Genomic DNA, 19,727 nt, shown 5'->3' on the forward strand with positions numbered 1-19,727 from the left:
CAATAAATGTATGCAAACTTTTGAAATTCCCTACACCTCCTTCAACCCCATTATTTATTTACTTGTACCTTAAATTTGATATCCATTACCCTCTTTTTTTTTTTAATTCAAGTTTGTTGGATAACCAAAGTTAACGAGGTTAAATAACACAACTATATGAAAATAGTATAACTAACTGATAAAGGTTATAATTTCTCAAAATTTACTCATTTATATATTATGAATATTTATACAAGTAGATTATCAAAAATGTTAAATATACTAAGATAATTTATTATATATTTGTGTATAAATATATGGATATTTTAATTCATTTGTAATAATTAATTTTAGTATATATTTAACATCGTTGATGAATTATACATATAAGAGGCATACTAATCTAATTTTCACTCACTAATCTTTTACACACAATTTTTATCAACTTGTTTTCTAATTAACCATCTGCGAGATTCTTTTTTACAAAAAAAAATGACTCTTAAAAAAGTGAACAAAATTTCTTGAGTATATAAAATTAAAAGGTAAAATATTATTTTCCTCTAGTTTCATTTATAATTAATATATTTATATGGGATTATTGTTTAGCCAAGGTTTTAAATAGAGGGAATAAAGCATATATAAAAAGGTAAAATGGGTTAAGTTGTGGCTTTTATCCAAAAACAGGAAAAGACCATATATTCGATTCTTGTGCATCCGGGTTAACGTTGAAAAAAGTGTAAGCATTGGGAGAGGAAAGTGGAGCACGTTTTGTGGTGAGTGGTGAGTAGATAGATGGATGGATGAGTATCGTAAATGTGGAAGAAGCATAGTACAACATTCTCAAACTCAACCTGGATTGGACCACACAAGTTTCATGTCATGTTCATGTTAAATGTTTATTACATCAGAAACGTAAAAATATATGTATGCTCTTCCTCTGCCATGCTATGTCCACAGCTTCTACTTCACAGAAGAAAAATCACCTTTTTTGAGGTCTCCTCTCTTCAACTCTTGAGTATCTAGATTATTTTTTTATTAATAATAAATTTACTATTGTAATTATTTTTTAGTGAGAGTACATAAAAAGTACATAATATATAAGGTGTAATAATTCAACAAATATTTTTTTTTTGAGAAAAATAAATTTTTCTCATTGTTGAAGAGAATAAAAATTTTTATTTTGGTAATGAATGTGATCCATTTAACATTTAAATGTTCAAAGTTTTCAATGTGTGAATAATGAAACTGGTTTATTGTCATTTGCTTGTGATTAGGTTGCAGCTATGCGGTGTCTTGATGGTCATATGCTGGGCCTCTATGAGTCGGTATAACAGAATCTCCACTAACAGCTTCATCTATTGCAATCCATATAATAGCTAAATTGCATTAGGATGATCACCATGACAACGTTTGATAGAGAAGACATGAGAAACATCTCCTTTTTTAGGATTCCCTTCAATAATTGATAGTGTTTGTTCGTCCATATCAATAACAGCAGTGCAGAGTGTGTGAAGCAGTGGACCTGTCATGTAGATGGGGTATTTTCTGTCATCTACATCTCCTAATAGTGACGGAAAATCCTCTTTTGATTTTTTTGGTCAGGGCAGCTGCCCTTTTCTGCCTGCTGATTGAGTTCTCATCATGTACCTGATTAATTTGTAGGTGGAGATACATGTTTGCATGAAAAAAAGGTGGTTCCCCCACCTCAAAAACTGAATCCCGCTTCCTAGAGGCAGTTTCTACATTGAGTATTCTGCGTTTACTTGTTTCAATTAAGTTGTAGCAATGCCCGATAGAAATTTTTTATGACCGGATCCGACTGATGGCATCCTCTATGCATGTAGCTTAAAGAATGTCTCGAGAGATGAAGTTACGGCCTATGCTACCGGTCACGATCTCATCTTCAGCCGGCGGTACAGAATCCAGAGTGAAGGCTAGTCCATGGGTATTGAAGCCAAAGGCACAGTTTGGAAGCTCTCCAGCATAAGTGTAACCAACGAAGAACATTCCATCCGGCAAGATTCCTTTGATTAAATAGGTGTGGCCAACAAGCCAACATTTGCATCCTCATTGTGTGCAGCAATGGCCATAGATTCGCCCACAACAAGAACATTAGAGCATTCATCCAAGGTATCTGCACTGGAACTCTTTGCCCCTTTTGGAATGAACGCAAGAATCTCCTTCCTGAAGTTGATAAGTAAAATATGAAGAAGAGGCACTGCGCTGCCTGCTGCAGTACCCAATAGTTCATCCTAATATCTTGGAAATTTTCTTTGATTACTATAAAAAAGAGTTTGGAGGAGTGATTGGGATTGAAGGGTATTATTGGTAAAAGGTAGAAGCTGATTATGAAGAATGAGGTCAGTGGCGAGTCTAGTCTTTATGAGTTTGGAGAATCTTTTGCCAATTAAAAATCCTAATTGATATGCATCTTGGCATAGTCCAACTTGAAACATCTCTACTTTTTTTCCATCTCTGTTCATATCGGAACTTCACATTTTCGCTTAGTTTCCTCTACTCTTTTCTACTGAGTATTACACCTTATATACTATGTATTTTTTATGTACTCTCATTACAAAATAATTACAATAGTAAACATATACTTGATAAAAAATAATCTAGGTAACATCCATCCGCAAGCTAGAATTGTGTAAATCTAACAATCCTAGCTTAGAAACATTAGAAGAAAAGGATCCGGTGACAGAATTTTAGTAAGAAAATTAGCAAGTTGATCTTTAAAACTGTGATTTACTTTTTACTCTTCCAGTTAATGAGAGAGTTCTTAAAGAAGTTCAAAACATTAACAAATCGTTATCAGCACTTGGGGATGTGATTAGTGCATTGTCTAATGGTGGTCAACACATTCCTTATAGGAATCACAAATTAACTATGTTAACGAGTGATTCCCTTGGTGGTAATGCTAAAACTCTCGTGTTTGTAAATGTTTCTCCAGTGGCATCAAACTTAGACGAGACGCATAACTCACTTATGTATGCATCGAGGGAGGTCAATAGTGAATGATCCTAGAAGAACGTTTCTTCGAAAGAGATAGCACGACTGAAGAAAGTTGGTTGCTTACTGGAAAGAGCAGGCTAGTAGAAGAACCGAGGATGAAAAATTAGAAGAAATTCAAGAAGAAAGACCAATTAAAGACCGGACAAGCTGGGAAAAGGCTTGAGTATGAAGTTCTCCGTATATACTCAAGAATGTTAAACCAAATTGGAAGAACATGTAGGATATAGTCATATGGTCTATTTTCTTTTCGAATTGTTGTATAATCTTACAATTATTAAACATGTTGGAAAGATTTGTAATTTTGTAGAGTGATCTAACTGTATAGCTTAATGATGGTATGTATATATTAATCCTTTCAACTCATGCACATATACATATGTTAAATACTTATTTTAAAAAATGTGAAAGGTTTTCTCTTTCTGAAAAAAAAAAGTTAAATTATTACACCTTATATACTATATATTCTTTATGTATTTTCACTAAAAAATAATTACAATAATAAATCTATTATTGATAAAGAAATAGTCTAGATAACAGTCCATGTTGCTACAGTTGCAAATGCTCCTTCACTTGCTCTTGATCCAGTTGTCCAATGGTACACCTTTCAGTTGTTATTGTTGCTAGTTTGCATATTATGTTAGAATGTTGTAATGTAGGTTAGATTTTGAGCTATTTGTAAATTGTATAGTTGAAGCAAATGTCATAGATCTGCTTGTGCTTTTGAACTATTATGCAGAAGCTACGTCAGAGGCACGTGCTTAAGAGATTAACACGTTTCTCAAGAGCTATTATCTATTTCATTGTTGTAACAATTTTAAGTTTATTATCTCTTTGTTAAGCTCATTGTATTTTATCTTAAAAATTAAGTAATTAATCATCAAATGGTGAGGTTGTGTTGTATTATTATTTTGTGTGTGTGACTGAATTAAATAAAGGAAATACTCTCACTTTACATAAAAATAATATTATGAACTATTAAATAAATTAATATATTTAACTAATCATCTAAGAATTTATAATATCATTTTCATATAAACATATCATTACCTGAGTATTTTCCTTAAATAAATGTGATCACGGAAGGGAACAGAATCGCTGAGCGCAGGGCACGGAATACGATCCCAATTCCCAAATGGAGAAGATTTCTTATACCGGGCTTCCCTTTCCTTTTTAATTTCTTTTATTGGGCCTATATAAAATAAAAATGTCTTACTTGAAAATTCACAATATGTAACTGTAAGTTGCATTGACGTCACGTGCGGTCTCAGGTAAGTTAAGAAATTGTCAAAACGTAATTAAGCAGCGCTAAGCATGGATTAGTAGCTTAGTTTGCAGGTTTTGTTTGCCGTGGTGCTTGAGGCTCAGTTTCAGTGACTGAAGCAAAAGCAAATGGTGGTTGAAATTCAAATTGAAGCTATTTTTGTTGTAAATAAACAAAAAAAGAAATAATTTAGTGGTGGCTCTGTTCTGGGTGTTTCATAATTATGTATGGGGATGTCAGAGGACCCAATTTACTGCACCCTGCCACTCTCACTCACTTGCACCTAACCTAACCTTATTTTCTTCTTCTTCTTCTTCTTCTCCTTCTCTGCACTCACTCACTTGTGCCTATTCCCTTTTCTTTCATCCCTCCACTCCAAGCCATGGCCACTGCTGCTTCTTCTTCCTCCCTTCCTTCTCTCCCACCACCTTCCCCCAAGTCACCCCCTGACTTGTACGGCAAGCGCCGCGACACCGCCAGGCTTCACATGCTGGACAGAGAAATCACTTTTCTCGAGGTCTCTCACTTTTCTTTTCACTTTTCATGTATCCGCACTGCACCATTTCTCTTTATTCACAACTATCTTTGCATCTGTCAGGTTGAGTTGAAAAATGTTGAAGCCCTTCAACCAGCTTCAGCATGCTGCAAAGAGTATGTTATGTTCATTCTCTCTTCTCCACTTCCTTCGTTATCAAACTCTTCAAGCTAAACAAATTTCTTTACTTTAATTTGCAGGGTTGCTGATTTCGTGGTCGCCAACTCTGATCCTCTCTTACCTTCGTAATCAATGTTCTTATTACTTCTCCACAATCTTTCTTTCTTACTTTTAAAATGGCATCATCGTTTTTATACTTTTTTTTTGTTTCTCTTTTTCTTTCTCAAGCAGAAGCAAGAAGAATCGCAGGTCATGCCGCTTTTGGAAGTGGCTCTGGTACTACTACTACATCTTCTTACTTAGAGTGTAGATACCAAATTGCAAACCAATGTCTGAGATGCAACTAAAATACATTGGACGCATGAAAATTTAGTTGCTATTGGGAAAAAAAGGTTTAATACATAATGCATAAAGTGCTAGTGTGCCATATAAAATTAGTTTTCAGTAGTAATTTTCATTTCTTGATACCTGCTGTCTGGTGCAATATTTGTAGTCCATTTTCCACTGAATATTTTATATAATGAAAGGCGTAATAAAGAGAAACAGGCTATTAGCATGTAAGGACAATCAAGGTTATTTGATGAATAATATGTTAATGTTGTTTAGCTTTGAAGATTGAAACTCTCAGTGATCCCTAATTTTGAAGAGTAATAGGTTTACCTTGTTCATTATTAGTTTCCGTTATGCCTTAATTGTTAAGCTCAATTATTGATGAAGCTAGAGCAACCTCTGTCCAAGTATGCTTATTTATTTACTGTCATGAAAAATGAACATATGAGTAACTTTTATTTTTTTTCACTGTACAGTGGTTTGCCATGTTTAAACTTGTCTTGGATCTGCTGCTGCTGCTTCTGCTGTGAAGGCTTACCTGTACATCTGAAATTACCAAGCTGCCACTGCTGCAGGCCATGCAGTTGCTGCAGCTGCAGCTGCAATTGTCTTCCCTCCATCAATTGCTCCTTGCCAAAATGGCTGTGCTGCTGCTTGTGTCCCACTTCGTCATCAAATTGCTGTAAAGGGAGTAACTGCTGCTCATTTTCCAAATCAAGTTGCTGTAAATGGAGCAGCTGCTGTTCTTGTTCCAGATCAAAGTGCTGTAAATGGAGGAGGAGGAGCTGCTTCAGTTGCTCTTGTCCTGAATCAAAATGCTGCCAAGGTAGCTGCGGCTTCGGAAACTGCTGCATTCTCCCAAGCAGTTGCAGTTTTCAGTGTCCATCTTGCCCTTCTTGCTGCAGTTGCAAATGCTCCTGCACTTGTTCTTGCCCCAGTTGTCCCAAGGTACACCCTTGTTGCTGCTGTACAAAGTCCTTTTGGAGAAGCGCTTTCTGCTGTTTCTGTTGTTAGATTTTCAAATTATATTATATTACTTGCTCAATTTGCAATTATGATATAGTTAGAGTATAAATTTTGGAAATATAAAGGAGTTTTTTTTATTATAAAATGTTATAAGCGAAGTTAGATTTTGAAGTATTTGTATAGTTAGTTGAAGCAAATGTAGTAGTTCTGCTTTGTAATTTGTGGGCCAGATAAATTTGGTCCTTTATTGTCAGCATTTTTCAGTGTTGCATGTGAGATGGAAGATGCAATAGTATAAATTTATAAAAATGGCCGTTGAAATATGGCTTGATGGTTTGTTCAGCTTTATTGCTTAATTTTGAGTGTTTTGATTAGTAAATCCAATGAGATTCTTTGGGCACTTATGGTAAGGAATGGCAGTGGCAGCTTCTTGAAAACTTTGACAAGCATATAAGAGTTTTTACTTTTTATCTCCGAAAAGAGAAGTGTAAAAGCGATTTCTTTTTTGTCCTATTATCTTTTATTTTCTACAAGTTTTAATCTCGGTGGTCCTACAAGAAAGTTGATGATCAATGAAGTGATCAAACGGGAAAAGAAGTCAGGAAAATATGTGATGGGCGTGAACTACTTTTTTTCTGCATTGCTGACAATGACACAGAACTCAGCAAATGTCTTTTCATTCATTCAGTACGCAGATTTGAAGCCAATCTGGCTTTAGATCGTTTGGAATGAGACATTTCGGAAAAAAAGAATATAGAAATTAGAAATTCAATTCAGAGTAAGTTTTCACTCAGAAAATGACCCCCTTTTGTGTGCCTATTATAGAGATCTACTGCGGTAGAACTAGAACTAGAATGCTAAAAAAATATCCAATGAAAACAGTGATTACACACGGGGGTGGTGTTCAGACCACAGAACTGTCATTGCTATTTTTCCATATTTGTGAAGTGGGTAAATATATATGCACATTGCACACACACACAGCATTCTTAAAAATTAAAACAAATTCTGAAACTAGCTAGCTAGGCATGAGGGAACAAAAACAGGCATAATAAGCTGCATATAATACTCGTTGGAGCATTATATTGAACATCATAATATTACATACATATATAGCAAGGACTGTGTGTTTGCTACGTTAGCTTTTTAGTACTGGGTATAGAAGGAATAATTAAGTTCACGAATCACGAATCATCAGTCCATGCAAAAGCTACTGGGCTCCTAACTTGGTGCACTTGATTGCTCCACACAATGCTACCGAATTTGGAAAGAAGAGAGTAATCATCAGCAGTCTTGTTGGACACAAAGGTGACCGTGTAAGATTGCTTTTCCCCAACTTGGGCGAACTCAAGCCTTGTGGGCTTCACCGTTATTGCCACGACGGATGGTCCATCAACATCCACATCATACACGGATCCTGCTGCCCCAACATTGGTCAACGTCCGAGTGTACGCGACAGCCCTCTTCTTGCTCCCAAACACAACCGAAAATGACGGGTAGTTCAACTGCCCCGCCTCATCAAATCTCACGGAACAATTCACGTTGGGATTCTTAACAATAAGCTGTATAGTCTCAGGCGTATAGTAGTCCAAGGAGCACAAGAAGGCAACGTAATCATCGGTGGTTGCGTCGTACACAAGCCCTGGAGAGAATGCCTTTTGTGGGTTCACATAGCCGGCACCGTGAGCCCAGGGCGTTGAAAAGTCTCCTCCGGCAGCATCCTTAAAAGGGGAATTGGTGTTGTCGTGTGTAGAAGCTGTTGTCATGAGTGCCGATTTGATGGCACTTGGACTCCAATCTGGATGGGCTGCTTTCAACAACGCACCCAATCCGCTTATGTGTGGACACGACATTGACGTACCTATAATTCAATTTCCAGGTCAAATTATAATAATAATGACATCTCACGTGATCAAAATTAACTAACTAGTAACTACCTGACATGATATTGAATTGGGTTTTGCGAGTATCCTTCGTTAACCCAGATGGGCCAACAGCCTCGGACCATCCCGCCAAAATGTTAACACCAGGCCCAATAATATCGGGCTTAAGAATCTGAGGCGTAACTCCATTGGGCCCACGGGAACTGAACGCGGCCACAACTGGCGAAGGCCTCACGTTCAGAACAGTTCCACCGAAGCTAAGCACAGCCGTTGGATTAGGATCCAACGAAGCGTACTCTCTGATCTCATCTCCCGCGCTTCTCCCCACAGCTACGGCCGGTACAAGATGGCTGTCCGCCACCACTTCCTCGCCGCTCACCGCCGTGTTCGCCAGTATCATCCCCACACCTCCAGCTTCTTTCACCACCGCGCTCTTCTCCGCCCGCGCGTTGAGCCCTCTGTCGCAAATCACCACCTTCCCTTGCACAAGCGACGGTTCCAGCGAACCGGGCAAGCAAACGCTGCTCGACGAATTGGATTTATCGGTGAAATAAACCAATCCGACCGGTTCGTCTCCTAAACCTTCTCCACCGTAAAGAGAAACACCGCTGAATCGTTTTCCGTTTCCGATTTTAACATAAGCTGGGAAATCCCGATCTAGGGTTCCGGCTCCGACGGTCATCACCCAGGGAGCCACATTGGCGACAGATCCCTGACGAGGACCATTGTTCCCTGCCGAGCAAGCCACGAAGATTCCTTTCTGCACCGCCGCGAAGGTTCCAATGGCAATGGTGTCCCGGTGGTAGGCGGTGGAGGAGCCTCCGAGAGAGAGCGAGAGCACGTCGACGCCGTCCTGGATCGCTTGATCAATCCCCGCGAGAATGTCGGAGGCATAGCAGCCGCCTGTCCAGCAGACCTTGTACGCCGCGACTTGCGCCTGTGGGGCCATACCACGCGCCGTTCCAGTGGCGTAACCAAGTAAAGTGGCGTTGGGGACGGCGGAGCCTGCAGCAGTAGTAGCAGTATGGGTTCCATGTCCTTCACGATCGCGTGGAGACACTTGGTCCTTCTCCCTAACCATGTAACCGCCACCGGAGGACAATAAGTAGCCCTTGGAGAAAGTCCTGGCGCCAATGAGCTTTCTGTTACAGAGGGAAGGATCGAAATCCGGAGCTGGCTCGCATTGTCCCCGCCACCTTGTGGGAACCGGAGGCATGCTGGAATCGTCGAAGCTGTTCGTCTCCGGCCACACCCCGGTGTCGAGGATTCCGATGATAATGTCGTTGGAAGCATGGTCGAGATCCTGAATGGTGTGGCCTTCCCACAAGTTTGAAGCCTTCTGGAGGCCCAAGAACTCGGGTGTCCTTGTTGTGTGGAGGGTGTAGCGTGTGTCCTCGTAAACCGCAAGCACCGAATCGGAACGGCGTAGTAACTGTGCCTGGTCCTTGCTGAGGGAAGCGGCAAAGCCGTTATAAGCGGTTTCGTATGAGTAGAGCAGGGAATCGGAGTGGGAGTTATGATATTCGAGTGTGGCTGTGTACCACTCTCGCTTGGAAGGGTTGTTATGTTTGCGTTTCATGTGAACTATGTAAGTTTTCTTTGTGCTGCTGGCCATCACTTCACATAATAGACATTGTAGCATCATCGCTATCATAACCATGGAGAACGAACACGTTGAGGCCATGCCCTGCCTGCCTTGTTGCTAATTAACTCTTTGTTAATGCACAGATATATATACAATGCAAGCAGCTTAGCCAAGCCAATGAGAGCTAAGTTTTCTATTATTAATTTTGTAAGGTAGTGGTGTGATTTAATTGCCCTCATGCAACTACTGCATACACTTATAACTACTTGCTAATAAGTAGCCATGTCTTTGACATCGCTTTGACTAGCGCTCAAAAGAGTCCAAATCATATATATCTCTCTTCAGAAAATAAAAATGTACGTTGCATTGCATTTCCTTCTTACATCAATTTCATAATTAGCGTGAAAATATATGGTTTTGTAGTGCATGGGATACATTTCAGAATTCAGAGTAATTTTTTGTCTTCACTATGCATGGGTTAAACAAAAACAGCTGTAAACGCGTCATGGTTGAGGGTCCACCAATCTTAGCCATTCTTTGCTGATGCAAGACCATGTTTTATTAGCGCAAATCGTTGTTCAACCAAATCTCTTCTTTTGATACGCTCAATCGTTCCTCTTTCCCTTAACTTAGCCTTATGATATGCATGGCTGAAATTAAAGCAAACCTTTTTGTTTTAACACTTCGTTGATCCAAATTCCAAACTAAATATAAAAACACTCTTGCTGGTGATAAAATATTGAATATTGGGTTTTTAATTTGTCCTGTCCATTCACGGACTTGGCAACTGTAATAAAAAATAATACAAAACGGGAGCAGGAGTTATAAGATAGACAAGGAGATATTTTGTTGTACGTGCATGCTTTATTAATTTGCCCCACTCATAAGCTCAACAGTGTTTGGATGAGAGTTATTTCTTTTCTAAAAAAGAAAATCTCCTAGAAATCTAATCATAGTATATTCGAAAGGAAGTACAGCACTATGGATTGTGGTGGAAGCAAGAATTTTAGTAAAAAGAAATGACAGACCACAGTATGATGCACTATGCAGCAGTCATATAATTATGACTGAGTGAACCAACAAGTGTTTTGGTTTCATACAATTTATTCCTCATCAGAGAAAGCTGTGCCATTATTGGCTTATTGGTAACAGATTCATGCGGTTAAAATCAAAATAAAAGGAAGCATAGTGAGAAAAATTATTAAAGTTCATCTGGTTTTAAACTATCTTCAATTCTCGTGTTTATTTTATTTTATTGAACTTGAAAAATCATAAATTAAATTATATCTGTCATCTGTGTTTGCCTTTAGTGTAATTGCTGTCGTGCATGGAATGGAATTCTTGCAGATAACAAGTTAGAAATGCAAAAATAAGTGCTTTCGTTTCAACTGATGAAGGATAGGATCAGGCAGGGTAGGTATTGGTACAAATCAGAATGTTCCGTGCCTACATTTGTTTTTGACTCTTTCTTAGATTGCACATGCATAGATAGATATACTCCTTTAATTTAAGCCATCTGTAATTGTAATTATTTAATCTAAAACATTAATTTGCGGGCCTGTGATTCATCTACTACTAAATAATATGTATTGATATGTTAATGGAAATCAACCTGAAAGTGGTTCATAAAGCTACACATTGCACGTGTGCCTCCACAACTTTGATGAACTATACACAATACAGACATACACTGCATAACTTTGTATTTATGTTCATTATATACTATTATATGTGTATTTGTGCCTTATTGATTTAGTTTAAGGGGGAAAATCCATTTGAATTATGTGTAATTAAAAAACCTGGGTACCTCATCACTGATTCACTGCATTGTAATCTCCCCATTCAGTGGTTTGTCCCCTTGTGTAAAATATCTACAAAACGTCATCGTGTTCTTTGTCTGACACAAATTCACGGGTTCAGCTGAATAAAAGAGATGCATGCATGGATACATGGCCCATGAATATCAAAAGCAAAAATGATATTAATTAATTGTAACTCCTCTAAAATAGGGTTACATAACAAGTACCTTTGTAATTAATTAATTATTTCTTGAAAAAGAATATATATTTTTAGAGTATCATCTAAGGTTGGTGAAACAGATGATACTGTGTGTATTTATTCTAACAATTAGAGGATGTTATTCTTAGCCTAGTATTTGTATAATTATAACCATAAACATAGTATTATACATAGTTATTAGGAAAGTTGATACCTAACAAGCAAAAATGTGTATTCATTTTTATTTGCTGATATACTTACTAGTAAGGGCTTCTTTTTAATACCTAGGGCTAATTTTTAGGTAAACTTAAACTTACTTTAATATATATGGTTTTAACTTGGTTTGAAGCTTCTTACCTTGTAAATTAATATGTTCGAGACATGAACAAGAGTCGCTTTGGCCGAGTGGTTAAGGCGTGTGCCTGCTAAGTACATGGGGTTTCCCCGCGAGAGTTCGAATCTCTCAGGCGACGATGTGTTTAATATTTTGCCCTCCAAACCTCTGATATGCAGCTAATATAATAATGCAATCAAATTGAAAATAAGACATCTTGTTCTGCAAACTAAATCATTAGTCAATAGGGAGGCGCCAGGTAGTTAGAGAGTTCTTTACAAAGAAATGAAATAACGGTTTGTTTTATCAGAGGCACTGGAATGACATAAAAAAGGAGGTGTGTGAGGAGTTCTTTACAAAGAAATGAAACAACGGTAAACAACCGTTGTAATTTCACGACCTATCAGCTGTTGTAATTTCATTTATAAGATTATTTCAAAGATTCTAGTAATGAGGCTGAGAAAGATTCTAGGTCCCCGACTCAGAGTGTCTTTGTAGGATAGTTCAAGAAGCACTACATAGCCTTAGAAAGAAAGGAAGGAGGGGATCAAAAAACTTAGCTATCAAGTTGGACATGAATAAAGCATATGATAGAGTGGAATGGAATTTCTTAGAAAAAGTGTTAATGGCCTTCGGGTTCACTGAGGATTGGGTACAACTAGTCATGAAGTGCGTCAGAAGTGCGAGCTACAGGTTTAAGGTGAATGGGGAGTTATCGCAGAAGGTGATACCGCAAAGAGGTCTGAGGCAAGGAGATCCTTTATCTCCTTATTTGTTTATAATAGCAGCAGAGGTTTTCACGATTCTTATGAATGAGGCTCACACAAATGGAGTCATATCTGGTTTCAAAGTCACACCCAATGCCCCTACCATCATTCACCTCCTATTTGCAGATGACTGTATTATTTTAGCTGAGGCAAAGGAAGAGGAGATATACCAGATCATTTTGATTCTAAATGAATACACCGAAGCATCAGGTCAACGCATTAATTTAGAGAAATCAGACATAATTTTTGGAGAGCAGGTGTCGATACAAGTAAGAGTGAATATTGAAGAAATACTTGGTATAGCTGCGTGGGATAATCCGGGGAAGTATCTTGGCTTACCAGGTCAATGGGGGAGATCCAAGAATAGAGCATTGTCATGGATAGAGGAACGGGTGATGAGTAAGTTGGAAGGATGGAAAGAGAAGTTACTAAATCAAGCAGGAAAGGAAGTATTGATTAAAGCAGTAGTTCAAGCAATTCCAACATACGCGATGAATGTAGTTAAATTTCCTAAAAACTTTTGTCAGAGATTAAGCGCCAAAGTGGCGAAATTTTGGTGGGCTGCACCGGGCAAGGAACGCGGAATACATTGGAAGAGTTGGGATAAGATAACTATGAGTAAAAAAGATGGAGGTTTGGGTTTCAAAGATTTCCATGTTCAGAATTTAGCTCACTTGGCCAAGCAAGCATGGAGGATCGTAGAGAACCCGGAGTCTCTGTGGGTAAAATTTGTGAAAGCAATATACTTCCCAGATTGTTCTTTTTGGGAGGCTCAAAGGAACGTAAAAGCATCCTGGATGTGGAGTAGTATTCTAGAGGGGAGGGACTTTTTAAGGAGGAACGGTAGATGGAATATCGGGAATGGGAGGAAAGTAAAGGTGTGGGAAGATAACTGGATTATAGGTTCCAAGAAAAATCAGGATGAACAACATAGGGAGGTGCAATTTGTTAGTGAACTAATGGATCTAGGGGAAGGATGGAATTCTAGGAAGATCAGTTCTATCTTCAGTTCAGAGTTAAAAGAGAAGATCATTAAAACTCCTATTAGCTTATTAGATAGAGAGGATTGGTTGGTGTGGCCATATACTTTGGATGGATCCTACTCTATTAAGTCGGGCTATTATGTGGCAAAAAAGGAACACATGGGAGTGAAGGGAGGAGAAGCGTCCACAAGCAGTGACCTAAAAGAATTATGGGCAGAAATTTGGAAGATTAAAGCTCCTCAAAAAATAAAGACATTTATGTGGAAAGCTGCACATAATATTATCCCAGTGAATGAGAACCTATTCAAAAGAAGAATTGCTAAGAGTCCTATGTGTCAAATTTGCAACCTAGAAATTGAAAGCACAGAGCATGCTATTCTATTGTGTCCTTGGACGAGAGCTGCCTGGTTCGGCGCCCAGTGCCAGAAATGCCCAACTATGGATACAGTTTCATCATATGGAAAGTGGATTCTCGAACGTATACAAGAAATCAGACGAAGCGTAAAAACAGGGCAGGATGTTTTGATCAGCAGGATAGCCTTTCTTAGTTGGGAAATATGGAAGACTAGAAATGAAGCAGTGTTTCAAAAAACAGGAATCAATCCAGCCAGCACAATTCACAGAGCAAAAATGGCAGAGATACATTTCATAGAAGCAACACAGGATAGGCAGATAGAGAATAAAAAACTAGTAAAAAGAAAAAGTAAAACCCTTACCTGGAGACCTCCCCCAGAGCCTTGGGTAAAGGCTAATGTTGATGCATCCTTTAAAGCAACAACAGGGACAGGAGCCACTGCAGTGACAATCAGAGACAGTACAGGAAATCTTGTAATTGGGGAATCAACAAAAATTATGGCGGGTTCTAGTCTAGCAGCGGAAGCTTTAGCAATCAGACAGGCCATTATTCTATCAAAAAATATGGAGATGAAGAAGGTGTTAATAGAATCAGATAATATAATGCTAGTGCAAACGTTAAAATCAAAAAGCAGAATAGGTGAAATTGATCCTATTTTACTGTATATTTTTGAACTCACAAGAGGGGAAACCGAATTTGGCTTCACATGGACTCCAAGAGAAGGAAATCGGTTGGCTCACAAGTTTGCAGCATTGGAGGCTATGGGGACGCTGGAGAGATCATGGATCATCAGACCACCCTCAGAAATAATTGTACAGATGCGCAAAGATGCACCCTGCAAGTTGGAACAACATAACTGTAAGGAAGGAGCATCGATGAACAGAAGTGCAGCAATGGCAGGAGAAGAGAGAAGACAGCAAAGCGCGAAATTGGAATAACAACTCAACAGGTTATTTGGCGCAGTATCAATACAACCTCCGATGAAAGACGACGGTGGCAACGGATACCAGGCTGAAGAAGAAGAAGAATGGCGTTGTCATTAGGAGGGGTTGGAAGAGATCGTGAGGCAAGAGTTTGGAGAACCCACCGTGAGAGTTGGCTAATTTGAATATGCCATGGAAATTGATTCAACGACAAATTCAAGAAGAAAAGCGGTAGTTGGTTTCAGATAGATTGGGAGGATTTAGTTGAATTTAGGTTTTAGGTGGGTTGTCTTGTTGGGCTTATAGCCCATGGCCAAAAAATATATATATATATATAAATTTATATATTTTTCTTCTGTTTATTTAATTTTTACTCATAGGAAGGGTTGAGTTAGTTACTTACACTAAATTTTTGGCAAAAGCACGGGAATAATGGACCATCTTTTGTTTGTGTTGCAGTTAAAGATATATGTAGCCTCTCTAGTGCAAAAGCAGCAGGAGATATCAGGATTTTATTATATTCTACGTTCAGAATGATTTCGGCCTAACACATACAACTAATAAGAAATCACAATAATTATTGTGTAATGCACATACTTACCTTTGATAAACCATTTAAAGCTCAAAGAATGCACATGAAAGCAATGAGCGTTTTTTTTTTAAGCAACGAGCTCAACACAGTATAGTGGAGTAAATAAAGTAAAAAAAAAAAGACAACAATCATTTAGAGAGAGTATATGATATCACAAGAAGAGACCTCATATTATCTTTAGCATAGTCATCAACAACTAACGGGATCCACACATTTCCACTCGTTGAAGCTCACCACGGTCATGTTGATTATTTCTTCCACACCTTTACTTTTATTCTGAAATATTCTTCTATTTTTTTTCAGCCAGATGTTTCAAACGATTGCGCAGAAGCACCTTAATCGTTGCTCTTGATCCACCTTTCTCATCGGTTCCTCAGTCCAACATAGGAAATGTTCTTTCATCGAACCCGGAAAGGACCACTGTCGGCATAACATCGATATTCAAGCATTCCACACCTGCCAAGAACAATAAAACACATACATTATCTTCCTGGCTGATAATCCCAAACCAACTTAGCCTTTCTTTTGTATTCACCCTACCTATCAGGACGAAACAAGTAAACAATTCTACTCTTGGTGGCACTAAACCTTTTCAGATAGTCTTAGTGAAGCTGTAGCTGGTAACCTCTTCTGGGATAATTTTCTACTACAAAACCTGCACAAATGAGTTAGTTGAATAAACACCTTGTCTATCATATTTCCACACCATTCTATCCTCTCTGTTATTTACTAGTTTCATAGGTCTCAATGCCTCATGTAATTGACTCAGAAGTTCCACCTCCCATTGAAAGAAATCTCTCCGCCATTGGAAGTTCCAAATCCACTCTAACCCGTCCCAGAACCCACAATCTCCTATAACAGATCCACATTGGTTTGAAATAGAGAAAAACCTGGGGAGCCGATCCTTCAAAGGTCCACCAAGTAACCAAACATCCTCCTGAAACCGAGTACGTCACCCATCACCAATCTCCATAAATAAGCAAATAACCATCTTCTCCCTCATATGTTGATTCGTTATCTACATCTGGCATATATTCTTCCAGGGCCCGCCTCTAGTATGTAGCACTTGAGTTGAGAGAAGCTCATTAGGATTTAGATTATTGCAGGAGCATACCACTTTCTTCCACAACGGACGCTCTTCCTTCGCAAATCGCCACCACCACTCAAACAGCATAGCTGTGTTACGAATCATAGCATCTTTCACTCCCAGCCCAACAAGTTTCTTTGGAGCCTGCACCACTTTCCATCTTACTAATGCCATCCCATTACTACCATCCTCCTTACTCCACAGGAACCTTCTCTGCAGTGAAATCAGCTTCTCAGCAACAGCTTTCGACATCTTAAACAAATTCAAATAATATACTGGCAGACTATTTAAAACTAATTTGATCAGTACCAACTTTTCAGCTTTGTTCAGTACTTTAGCTTTCCACAAGCTGAGCTTCTCCTCCACTTTGTCTATTATAGGCTTCCAGGTTTTCACCAACCTCGGATTTCCTCCTAAGGAGATTTCCAGGTATTTAACTGGAAGAGAATCACGCTTACAACCCAACAAGTAGCACAAACGCTGGATCCACTGTTCGTCACAATTTATTGGAATCAAACTCGATTTATCAAAATTGATACTGAGCCTTGACATCAACTCAAAGCATCTCAGGATTCGCTTGTAATTCTTGATAGTTTCCTCTTCTGGTGGACAAAACAGAATTGTATCATCAGCAAACTGTAGATGTGATAACTCTATACTATCTCTCCCAACCAACGAAGGTGATATGCTGCCGTTCCTCACTGCCTCTCTAACCATTCCATGCAGCACATCCACAACCAGGACAAACAACAAAGGAGAAAATGGGTCACCTTGTCTCAGCCCTCTTTCCATTTTGAACGGCTTAGTTGGCGAACCATTTACCAAAATCGACATAGATACTATGGCCACACACTCCATAACCCACGATTTTCATCTATGTCTAAACCCCATCTTTTGCATTACTGTGTCCACAAAACTCCACTTGACTCTATCATATGCTTTTTGAAAATCAAGCTTGATTATTGCAGCCTCTTTTTTTCCCAGTTTAAGCCAGTTTACAATTTCACACGCGATAAGTGCCCCCTTCATGTATTTTCCTTCCCTTTACAAATGCGCTCTGAGTCTCCCCTACTAACTCTGGTATCACTGATATCATCTTCCTAACCAGCACCTTGGAAATAACCTTGTATACACACCCAACCATACTAATAGGTCATAGGTCCTTAATCTCCCTTGCACCAATGAACTTCGGTGCCAGCGCCACCCAGGTGACATTAGAATCAGCCGGTAATCTGGAAGTCTGAAAGAATCCCATCACAGCTGCCATGAATTCAGCTCCAATCTCGCCCCCAACATCTCTTAATGAACTTCATATTATATCCATCACAGCCTGGTGCATTAGAAGACTCACAATCCCACACAGCCTCTCTGATCTCCTCAGCCGACGACAGCGTCTCCAAATTCAAAGAATCTTCCTAGTCTATCCTACCCACCAGACCGTCCCTGAATTCCACCGTCGGAGAATCTTCCTGGTGATTAAATCCTTATAGAACTCTGTAATTGCAATTGTTATTCTATCTTGATTCCTGACCAGTCTGCCGCTGATTAATAGTGTGTCAATTCTATTATTTCTCCTTCTTGCTGAAGCTATATTGTGAAAGTATCTTGTATTTTTGTCCATATCTTTCGCTTGCCTAGACTGATACATCTGTTCTCAATGAACTTCTTTTCTCATATACCACCTCTCACAACAAGTAACTAGCGTCTTTCTTCTAACCTCAATCGTTCCATCATACATTACATTGCTTATCATATTATCAATATTTTTAATTTATTCCTCAAACTTTGTAATCTTCTTGTCCATCTCACCAAAGTTGGCCTTGTGCCACCTCCTTATCGGAGTCATCAAAGCCTTCAATTTATCCGTAAATTGTATCTCTCCCAATCCTCTCCACTCCTCCTTTACCATTCTGAGAAAACTTTCATGTATAAACCAGAAATCTAAGTTTCGGAATGATCTTGGACTTCCCCTTAATTTTTTGTCTTCCACTAAAATAAGACAATAATTTGATAAGTCCTTAGACCCACTTCGTAATCAAGTCTTAGAAAATTCTTCTAGCCACTCTAAATTAACTAGAGCTTTATCTATATGACTACAAGAACATTTCTAAAACCATGTGAATTTACGATTAATGTGCGATAAATCCATTAAGTACATGTTTTGTATTCAATTTTTAAAGTCATCCATAAATCGAAGTAAAATAATAGTATTTTATCTTTTCTCTACATATACTATTTTATTAAAATTTTCCATGTAACAACAAGAAATCTGACATAACCAATCATGTAATGGGTTAATATATAAAAAAACAATGAGTTAAATCATGATAATGATATGTGTGGCGGTGGGTTATATATAAGGTGGTTGAATATGAACCTTATTAGTTTCATCATTATTATTGACTTACATATTGTTGTTTGATTGATTATGTGCGCCTACATATATACAGATCCCAACTCCTTTTCCACTCCTTTAATTTACTGCTATGCTAATTTATAATTGGTTTGCTTTAAGACATGTTTTCCGCCAGAAAAACATTATCATACACATGTTAATTTGATGTTAAACTTAATATATATCTAATGTTAGATATGATGATCATGCACCGGATTAATAATAATGCGCCCCAATACCTCCTTTTTTCCCATTGCACTTGAGTGAATTTGTGAATATTATATTAGAATAATATTATACATTCAAGTCTTTTATTAAATTAAATTCAACTAAATTGATCTAACATAATAAAAATTAATTATAACTAATATTATTCTAAATTTTATTATTTAACTTAATTTATAAAAAGATTTAAATATATAGTATTATTTATTATTATATTATTATCACTTATGACAACTGGCTGGCAACTATAATCTCTGCAGTGTCAAGATTCAAGAAGGCCGCTGATTCCTTTAATTTGATGATAAGAGTCACGTTTAGATTAGATAAAGTAAGACATCAATCCCTCAAGGGGATGTTTGATATCAGAACAGAGTGATCAACCAACATCCAATAT

The 19,727-nt window shown here is 38.1% G+C and overlaps 2 protein-coding genes, 1 non-coding gene and 1 pseudogene across 3 annotated transcripts; 2 read left to right on the plus strand and 2 right to left on the minus strand.

Moving 5' to 3' along the window:
* Positions 1-1,257: 1,257 nt before the first annotated feature.
* LOC112696473 (uncharacterized) lies at positions 1,258-2,462 on the minus strand (annotated as a pseudogene).
* A 1,888-nt stretch (positions 2,463-4,350) lies between these two features.
* Positions 4,351-6,529, plus strand: LOC112696500 (uncharacterized). Its single transcript, XM_025749300.3, has 5 exons — positions 4,351-4,772; positions 4,854-4,906; positions 4,991-5,035; positions 5,142-5,186; positions 5,717-6,529. The coding sequence occupies exons 1-5, from the start codon at positions 4,638-4,640 to the stop codon at positions 6,252-6,254; spliced, it is 816 nt and encodes a 271-aa protein (XP_025605085.1). The 5' UTR covers positions 4,351-4,637; the 3' UTR covers positions 6,255-6,529.
* A 562-nt stretch (positions 6,530-7,091) lies between these two features.
* Positions 7,092-10,401, minus strand: LOC112696512 (subtilisin-like protease SBT1.8). The gene is made up of 2 exons (XM_025749309.3): positions 8,144-10,401; positions 7,092-8,067 (listed from the first exon to the last, which is right to left on the minus strand). Exons 1-2 carry the CDS (start codon positions 9,771-9,773, stop codon positions 7,391-7,393), a joined length of 2,307 nt encoding a protein of 768 aa, XP_025605094.1. The 5' UTR covers positions 9,774-10,401; the 3' UTR covers positions 7,092-7,390.
* Positions 10,402-12,063: 1,662 nt separating this feature from the next.
* Positions 12,064-12,145, plus strand: TRNAS-GCU (transfer RNA serine (anticodon GCU)). Its single transcript has one exon. It is a non-coding gene; the product is annotated as a tRNA-Ser (tRNA).
* Positions 12,146-19,727: the final 7,582 nt, after the last annotated feature.

The sequence above is a fragment of the Arachis hypogaea genome, chromosome 1, assembly GCF_003086295.3.
Source record: "Arachis hypogaea cultivar Tifrunner chromosome 1, arahy.Tifrunner.gnm2.J5K5, whole genome shotgun sequence".
Lineage (NCBI taxonomy): Eukaryota > Viridiplantae > Streptophyta > Magnoliopsida > Fabales > Fabaceae > Arachis > Arachis hypogaea.

Bases quoted from the DNA above. Each gene is read 5' to 3' on its own strand.
- LOC112696500 (XM_025749300.3), top strand. From the start codon at position 4,638: ATGGCCACTGCTGCTTCTTCTTCCTCCCTTCCTTCTCTCCCACCACCT. The intron at 4,773-4,853 runs GTCTCTCACTTT...TGCATCTGTCAG, and splicing joins GAGAAATCACTTTTCTCGAG to GTTGAGTTGAAAAATGTTGA. The intron at 5,036-5,141 runs GTAATCAATGTT...TTTCTCAAGCAG, and splicing joins TCTGATCCTCTCTTACCTTC to AAGCAAGAAGAATCGCAGGT.
- LOC112696512 (XM_025749309.3), bottom strand. From the start codon at position 9,773: ATGGCCTCAACGTGTTCGTTCTCCATGGTTATGATAGCGATGATGCTA. The intron at 8,068-8,143 runs GTAGTTACTAGT...ATTGAATTATAG, and splicing joins CCAATTCAATATCATGTCAG to GTACGTCAATGTCGTGTCCA.